We start from the raw sequence: 9,110 nt of genomic DNA, 5'->3' as shown, positions 1-9,110 counted from the left end.
GCACAAAACACCCCTGTGGGGCCGGGCTGGTGTGTCCGGAGGCTGATCCCGGTACTCGCCGCCGCTGACGGAGCGAGGGCGGCCGCGGGCCCGGCCCCATTCCCGCGCTGCCGGGCCCCGCCCTCGCCGCGCCATTCGCCCCCCGGGACGCCGATCAGCGGGGCCGCCCTTTCCGGCCGCCGGGCGCGGCTCGCCCAATGGTGGCGGGGCAGGGGCGGGCCGCCTCATGCTCACCGGGGCAACGAGCGGACGGATGGCGGCGGCGCAGGGTGAGTGAGTGAGCGAGCGAGCGAACGCAGGGACGCGGGGCCGCCCCGACCCGCCCCGCCGCTCCCGCCGCTCCCGCCGCTCCCGCCTCCCCCGGCGCGGCCTCTCCCGCGCGCCCTCCCCGCGGGGCCCCGCGCGCCGGGCACGGGCCGCGGCGCGAGGCGGCCGCGGGCTCGGGCTCGCGCTCGGGCGGTCCGCGCGCCGGCAGCTGCGGGGGCTGCCCCGAGTGACGTCACAGCCGCGGGCCCGCGTGACGTCACGAGCCGGGCGGCGGGATCGGGATGGGGGACGCGGGAGCGCGGGATCTGCCCGGCCCGGAGCTCCCCTCGCCCCGTGCCCGCGGCACCCTGCGGCCTCGGGGGGACACCCGCGGGGGTCTGTGTTTGGGATCCAAAGTTACTTCTGCAGTGCCACAGGGGCCTTGGGGTGCTTTGGTAAAATCTCCTTGGTTCACGTTCTTCGGGAGGCGGACCAGTGTGTGTTCCTCCAGCGCTTCTGTAGTGGGCGGGTGTAGAGCAGGGAGCGGTGTCATACGGAGTGGTGAAAGTGTGACAGCCAGGATGGAGCAGCGATAAATCCTAGAAGGAGCTTGAAAGGCATAGGATGGGTCCAACTGATAAATCCTAGAGGGAGCTTGAAAGGCATAGGATGGGTCCAACTGATAAATCCTAGAGGGAGCTTGAAAGGCATAGGATGGGTCCAACTGATAAATCCTAGAGGGAGCTTGAAAGGCATAGGATGGGTCCAACTGATAAATCCTAGAGGGAGCTTGAAAGGGAAAGGATGGGTCCAACTGATAAATCCTAGAGGGAGCTTGAAAGGGAAAGGATGGGTCCAACTGATAAATCCTAGAGGGAGCTTGAAAGGGAAAGGATGGGTCCAACTGATAAATCCTGGAGGGAGCTTGAAAGGGAAAGGATGGGTCCAACTGATAAATCCTAGAGGGAGCTTGAAGGGGAAAGGATGGGTCCAACAGGACCTCACAAAGTGGAAGCAGCAGTTTTTTGAATGAAATGTAAATGGGCATGAAGAATATTTTGAGATGGAAGTGGTTTGACAAAATCGGGGTGACGTGCAGGAAGTGTTACGGGCTGAAGGGAATTACTGAGATAGGTTGGCTATATGTCATCTGGTAAAAATAGGCACATCATCAGACTCACGTTGGAAAGGCTCAAACCTCTCTTTCAGTAGTTCTTTCTGAAGTTACTTGTGTGAAATTAATCTCTTAAAATCAGTGTCTAATTAGAGTTTTCAGCCTGCAGTTCTGCTGTTAGTAACTTTGGGTGATGTCTGCCTTTTCAAACCCGTAATTATTACTTACCTTACCACCACACTGTTTCTCCCATTTTTGCTCCAGTGTAAATTCCTTACTTGTTCCTGTCACTTTACTGAAGTCTGTGCCAAAGAGAAAGAAGTTTGTAGGAAACAGACTTATTGCCTGTAGCAATGGTTGCTGAAGCTTCCTTCACTATTATTAGCAAAAAGGAAGTAAATACAGTGATTAGTACTTTCATTTTAGCACTGAGGTTTATACAGGAGACCATTACAATTGGATGTAGTCCATAAATGCTTTTTTTCTCTCTGTAGAGTCTATATATTATAGTGGTCTTCAATTTTGTATCAGTTCATATATAATTATAACAATAAGTTCTTATTTAATCCTGAAATGTAAATTTATGAATGTATGAAGGTACTTATGTATGTTTAGCATTTAAGAAGAAGTGAGGGTAAATAAATAACTTCCTCCAAAGCTGTGCTAATTCTTGTTATCAAAAGGATAGTTGTGGTAAACCAGCCTGTTTGTTCTGTGCCAGTGCTAAACATTGTTTGCATAGTTTTGGTTCTTTAAATGGGGTGGTGTTTAATTACTGGAGGAAGCTGTAGAGCATTTGCAAAGTCAGTGGTTTAAGTCTCATGCATTAAAACATCTCATTTTTTCCACTCCTGTTCACTTTCCAGTGTTCTTGGGTTACAAAGCCCTTTTCAAGGTGGTAGGGTGATGCACATCATACTGGAATATAAAGTTATAGAGTCAGAGTGGCTTGGACTGGAAGGGACCCTAAAGTTCATCTAATTCTTAATATATAACATATTTTAGTATGTTTTAGAGATTTTCTTCCTTCATGCATTAACACTGCATGCATTTTCACTCCCTGAATTAATTCAACATGTAGAATATCCCTGTTGTTTTTTTTTTACCTGCTGAACTAGACAAATGGTTTTGTGTCAGGATTAACATGTATTAGGCGGTAGGGAAGAGGAGCAGTAAATACAGTGAGTTTGTTTGGTGACTTATGATAAATACATCATTCTGCATTTTAACTTTTTTGTTTGAGGTACTAGGAAATGCTGACAATGTTTCAATTAGCTTTCTATAAACATTACATTCTGTAAACATCTCAAGGGTGAAGATCAAAACCAAATAGAGTTAATAAATTGTTTGAGCTTGACTTAAGCATGTTGTGGTTCACTAGTAATCACGGTGGCTCTACTTACCTGTGCAAACATTGTTTCACTGTTTTAGGCTTATTTGGCTTTGTTTTAGAAACACTTTGCCATTAAAAAAAGTTAATTTCTCTTTTTTTTTTCCTGCTGCAAATTAGTGAGGAATTATAAAAGTATAGAAGGAGTTCATTATAGGAATAAACAGCTATTCCCTGCAAAAGAAAGAAAAAGGTGTGGCATTTTAAAGGGTTGCTCATGTGCTAGTTAGACATGATGGGAGGAGAAATAAGTTGTATTGTTGATTAAAAGGACACCATGGAAAGCAAAACTTATATTAACAGTTCCTTACAGTGTCTAGGAAGATTACTAGGTTCACGTTATATCATAGCAAAAAGGTTGATTTGAGCTTGAAACATGGAGTTGGATTATTTTAAGTTTCATTAATACTTTTAGCTAGGGAAGAGGCAGAACTTCTTTCAAGAGCCACGCTCTGTGTTTCAAACCTCTCCTCCAGAAGCTCTTTTTGAGGCTATTTGTGTGAAATCCATCTCCTGAAATCAGTTTCTAACATACGCGCGTGATTTGCTTTTAGGATGATTCCCCTCCAGAGTTTATTTCTGCGTGGAAGTGTGCTCCTTCCCGATAGAAGATGGTGATCCCAATGTATGATCATGGAGAAGGGGATAAGCTCAGTAGAAGTGTTACCTTCCAAGTCATCTCAGGTTACAGCTGTAAAAGTGGTGGTCAAAGAGCCCGAAGCAAAGCAAACCCAAAGAGGGAAACGAGTGGGATTTGTGCTTGTCCATGCAGGTAAGATGTGGAAGCAGAACAGCTGGAATGAAAACAGTGCATACTTTGATATCAAACTAAATATCAGCACAGATTTTATAGTATCTTTGGACTACTGATGTGTTCATGAAGTGACATTAACTTTGTGTGCAAGTCTGGGAGTGGAGAGTTCAGTTGGAAGTTGCATGGGAGACTGTTAACCAAAATGTGGCTATTTGGGTGTTCTGAGTAGTATTTTTTTTTTTCTCCTTGACGAAGAAAATCCCCGAATTTAAATGGTTATAAAACATCAAATTCTGCAGTTGTCTGCTAAGTATGGGAAGCCTACAAAGTGGAAGAGATCTTTCAGTGTGTTTCTTTACCCTATGGAAGGGTCAAACATAGCTGTTTCATTAAAGTTCTTGTTTCTTGTCTAACTTGTCCATGAGGATAATCTGCTTAAGGCTTTCTGCAACCTCTTTAGGCTGTTCACTTTGTTTTGCCCTTTTGAAATTTTTCTTTCAAGTCCAATTTTTGATTTTATTTAATTTTTGATCATATTTAAATGAGTTACTATTTATTATTTCCACATGTGATGCAGTGGTCCTCTACTCATATCTGATGCAAAAATGATGTGTTAGTGTGTCTTGCTCCTAATTTCTGATATGTTCTTTCTTAAATACTATTAACATAAAAATACTAGTAATGCTTACATCTGTATATTTGTTTTTACCGTATGTGTGATGACATGAGGTGAAACTGAGCAAGGTAATGCCTAAATTATTTGAAAAACCAACATGCTACTTGCTTTATAAAATTATTAAGGTTAAAAAAACCCCCAAACCCCTCAATTTTATTCTGAGTTGATATTTGATGACCCTAGTATTCTATTTTAAGAGCAGATAGAAGTGTTCAATATATTGTACATTACTGGTAGTTTTAATTTAATAGAGTTTCTCAAAACTAATGTTTCTAATAGTGAGAAAAGTGAAGCCGAGATAAATGCAAGCACATCTTTAAGTTCAAAAACCAGTAAAACAGAAGTAGAATTTCAAGATCAGTGTGCAGTCATGGCAGTTGTTTTTTTGATGCTGCATTTAGTCAAATAGTGGGTTTTTCAGGTATGGAATTAGGGGCAGTGGCTACAAAATAGGGCAGAATGATTTGATGCAATGGAATAGACATGAAGACTCAAAATTAGATGAAAAATTTGTATGATCTCTACTTCAAGCAACTCCCCTGGTTCTAAAGCAGGAGCAACAGGCTCTAAAAAATGTGGAATGAACATGAGAAGATGAGCAGAATGATAATTGCAAACTTGCACATCAGTGGTGAAAGGAAAATTGGACTTTAACATAAAATCAAGGGTTCTAAGTAAAATAAAAAAGTAAATAAAAAAGCTGTGCCGGAAATACTCCAAGAATGAGTGATACTGAAATCTCGTGCAAAGTGTTTATAGGAAGAGGTTGTTTGATGCTGTGATTTATACCTATGTGTTTCTGGATATATGCTGTGTTTTACTGGGTGTGCTTGAGTCAGTGTTGGAATGCATAAAGTTGTCAATCATTGGTACAAAAGGGAAATGCCAATGTAATCCAGAATAAGGAAGGCTGTACCTGCCTGTGTGAACTGTAAGGCTGCAGTTTGACAGGTAATTTAACAGTTTTATCTTCTTCCTTAACTGTAGGTGCAGGTTATCATTCCGAATCCAAAGCTAAAGAGTACAAGCATGTGTGCAAAAGAGCCTGTCAGAAGGTATGTCCTACAGCTTCCTGCAGTATTCCTGAGCCTCTAGTAATTCTGGAGCTAAGTATGGTATCTGTGCTTGGATTTCATCCATGTCCACTCTTTTTTGGAATTTATTTAAACTCCAGCATCCAGGTTGCTCCATAAATGCAGGAGTTCCTAGAATTACTTTCTTCTTGATAGCTCTTAACATCTTAATAGGAAAGGAGGTAGAAACAGGAAAAACAAAACAAAAAAATATCAAAGCTGGAAAGGGAGAAATGACAAGATTTCCATTTCCATTGAAGCCAATATTTTTTAATCTCTTCCAAGAATTTAGGTTTGGAGCTGGCAAAGCCCTGTGTACTACGTGTTGAATGAGTAGCTGGAAGACCTCTCTCCAAAATTTTTAATGTCTTTTGCTTTCTCCAGGGAGCAGGAGCTGGGAGCTTGGCAGACTCTTTAGAAGAGTCTCAGAACTGGCCTCTGATAATTATCACTTTGTATTACAGTTCTGTTGCTCAATCCTAATACCAATCTAATTTTGTAATGGGAAGCCTCACAAATCACCCAGACATAGCACTGGCTTCGTTGAAGTTGTGCATTAGCCCTGGTGAAAGTCATTTTCCAGCTAATTATGTGACAAAATGCTGTTGAATTTAAGTGTAATTTGAAATTCTGTGTGGCTCCTTAAGCTGAGTAGCCAACATAAATAATTTCTGTGAAGAACAAACAGTTGCAGGTCTTGCAGCTGAAGATGAAGCCACAGTTGTTTCCTGGGGTTCCCTGAGGGAACTTGACTGTCATGTCTTGTCCAAAATGGATCTTAAAATACTATTAGAAGTTCATTGTTGTGTGTGTCTGTAATTTGAAGATAACATTGTCTTATTTGATTCATTCGTGTGTTTTGGCTTTCAGATGAGCTTGTTAATTTTCTTCAGTTTGACTGTAATTGCAATAAATGGTACTAGGAATTTTTGTTGAACCTTGGAAGGAAAATTTGAAACTTGTTGGCTGAAGCATCAAGTGTTTGAGGACTTATATGTAATATAAAAAGTTATTTTCGTATAAATTTGACCATGCAGGAGTCTGCTACTAAATGCAGTGTCTCAGTGTCAGGGTAGTACAATCCAACTTTCAGATCTGCCCTCACGTGGTTCATACTGACTTATTTCCAGTGCCTCTTGTTTTTATGCCCTCTTAACGTTTTAAGCTAATTTGGTGAAGATTTCGTTTTGTACAAGACTGGGAAAATGTAAGGCTCAGTCACAGAAAATTAGAATTCCTTAATCATCAACTGAAAATTCTGTTTTACAGGCAATTGAAAAGCTCCAGGCTGGTGCTCTTGCCACAGATGCAGTGACTGCAGCACTTATAGAATTAGAGGTATGAATTTCTGACTAGTAGTAAATAAGTCCCATGGGTGCATTACCAGATTTTTCTGTAGGAAGGTGTTAAGTGGGAAATTTACTGAGATTTCCACTTTTATGCTGCACTAATTTTATATTTTGCTTTTCCACTCTGTTTTGGAGTAAATGTATTTAAATAATTTCTAAAAATGAAAACTGAATAAAAGTTGTCTAGTTGGTGCAATTTGATTGTCATCTTAGATAGTCTTTACTCTTTAAAAATAAATGCAGTTATTAAAGAATTGTTTAACACTTTGTAGGGAACTTTATTTCTGACTTACTGAGCTACAGATGGACAGTTCTGGCTCTGCTTCTTAGAAAGGGAAGAAAAATCATCCTACTGGTTCTGATTTTAATGACAAAATATGTGCAGAGGAATAGGACAAGTAATGCTTTTATTTCAAAATGGCACTTGTTAATTAAGATAGAAAGTCTTGATGAGCAGCTGTATGGGAGGTTTTTGGCAAAGTGTCTTTTTGGAGTGGTGAGATTTTTATGGCATCTGACTTCAGTGAAGGTCCCAGTGAAATAATGTGGAAGTGAGTAAAGCTAAACATTTCTGGGATATAAATAGGGCAGTTTGGTTATTGTCCCAGGTCCACTAATCCCTCAGGACAGTAATGATGGAAACAGGTATTCCTCTTCTGTAAGCAGTAATTGCTTCTTCCCCTCCAACTTTATTAGCAAAGGAGGAAGGCAAGGTAAGTGTTGTGCTGTAAAAATAATTTCCTGGGTTTGGAATTCCTGGTAGTATTCCAAGAGGATTAGCAGTGGATTTGCTTACACATGTGTTGGGAAAGTGTTCACGAGTGTCCTCGGTGGGGCTGGTGTGAGGCAGGCAGTGAGTACACACTTCAGTATGTGTTAGACATGCTGCCTGGGAGCCAGGGCTGCAGTCACACTGTTCCCTTGGCAAGGTTCTTGGCTTTCAGCACCACTGCTGGTCTGCACTGAGCTCTTCAAACCCACTTTCATGTGTTATCTCACACATTAGAATATAACCCAGGGAAAACAGGGATATCTCCAGTGGAATTATTTCCAGTGCACTTCCCTAAGCTGACTGAGGCTGCTGTTCCTCCACAAGGCTGTTTTGTGTGTCGGCTCCCTCAGTGGAAAACAAAAATAAAAACTCACTTTGGGTTGTGATTTTTATCGTGTTCCTGAGCTACACAGAAGAAAACATATTTTAAGAAGCTTAACCCAACAGTTCTGTATCTCTTTGCAGCTGTGCCTGGGGTAAATATTTGATCTGTTTTTGTTATCCCCAGGAGACTTTTCTTTTACTTTAGTAGATTTAAATACTCTGAAGTAACATCTGTGGAAGAAGTTACGGCTTTAAGATGAAATTAAAAACTTTTTATGAAATTACTGCAATCAGAAACCTTTTTCTCCTTATCTGTCTTGTTGCTATTGTTCTGATGCCTGCCATAATTCCAGTTTCTGGTTTTATAATTGTCTTTGGTAGTACTTTTATATATGCTGTTGTACAAGCCCTATTTTTTTTCCTTTTTAAAGTTAAATGTTATTTTGTTCAGGTTGTATTGCTGTCATTAATGTAATTATTTGCTTTCATTTATTTGTTGATTTATATAACCTTTTAATTGGGGGTTGTTCTGTCTGTTACTGGAATAGAGAATATTGGGTTTGGGATTTGGGCTTCTTTTAGGTTAAAGTATGTGACTATGCAGTTACATCGAGGAAAAATCAAATTTATACTCAAAACACTGTGATTTGCAGTGGCAGTCTTTTGGATCTGGTATGGGAAACTTCTAAATGAGCAGCTTCCAAAATATGTAAAGGTTTGTATCTACTCACCTCATTCTGAACATCACCTCCAGACATCTCTTGTCGTTTCTGGAGCTGCATCTTCTGATTTAGTTCTGGTGTTTGTTCTGTTGCTCTGTGGAAAACAAGACAACAAAGCAAACAGAATAGTTTTTCCCATCAACTACAAAATTTTATTGGTAAGAATGTATGTTTATGTTGATGAGCTATCACACCCTTTTGTTTGTGCTTTAGCATTTTAAGTTGGTAAACACATAACAAAAAATCTGCATGAAACAGTGTTTGTTTACTTGTGTCCCTGTAATACAGATGAAGATACAGAACAACAGAAGTTTGCATAACCTGATAACAGATCCCATTGTAAAGCACTGTGTGTAACTTCTTGATATTTTGGTTTCTGTAGAACACATTGCTGTGACTTTATCTGAAATATTTAATCACTTTTACAGTTCTCTCGGGCTTTGAATGCTGTATTCCAAAAATGTGTGGTCTTTGCAAGGCACAAATCTCTTTTTGTGGAAGTCTCACAGAAGATGAATTTCTTTCCTCAGTTCCGCTCAATTACACAACCCCCATTACACAGAATCTCAGCTAATCCAAGAGGCATCACTTCAAAGACTTGTTGGGGCTCAAGATTTGCTCTTGATCTTTTATGAGCAAGCTGACAGTTTGCTTGTGGTATGCTGTCTGTGTTTTGTTTTATTTTTCAGG

At 40.8% G+C, this 9,110-nt stretch overlaps 1 protein-coding gene across 4 annotated transcripts in view; it reads left to right on the top strand.

The window, feature by feature from the left end:
• Positions 1-209: 209 nt before the first annotated feature.
• TASP1 (taspase 1) overlaps positions 210-9,110 on the top strand; it is a 78,752-nt gene continuing 69,851 nt past the window's right edge. For 3 of the 4 annotated variants that reach the window (XM_027748044.2, XM_027748041.2, XM_027748045.2), the window contains exons 1-4: positions 210-269; positions 3,305-3,522; positions 5,168-5,235; positions 6,523-6,591. In XM_027748044.2, the coding sequence (XP_027603845.1) occupies positions 3,378-3,522; positions 5,168-5,235; positions 6,523-6,591 (282 nt within the window). In that variant the 5' untranslated portion in view covers positions 210-269; positions 3,305-3,377. Of the gene's footprint in view, positions 270-614; positions 702-3,304; positions 3,523-5,167; positions 5,236-6,522; positions 6,592-9,110 lie in introns of those variants that run through there. The other variant, XM_027748042.2, reaches the window with a different exon arrangement.

Source organism: Pipra filicauda, unplaced genomic scaffold (genome assembly GCF_003945595.2).
Source record: "Pipra filicauda isolate LSUMZ 115617 unplaced genomic scaffold, ASM394559v2 scaffold77_size3566232_pilon, whole genome shotgun sequence".
Taxonomy (NCBI): Eukaryota; Metazoa; Chordata; class Aves; order Passeriformes; family Pipridae; genus Pipra; species Pipra filicauda.
The sequence above is the reverse complement of the archived record's forward strand: the minus strand, read 5'-3'. Positions and strand labels throughout refer to the sequence as shown.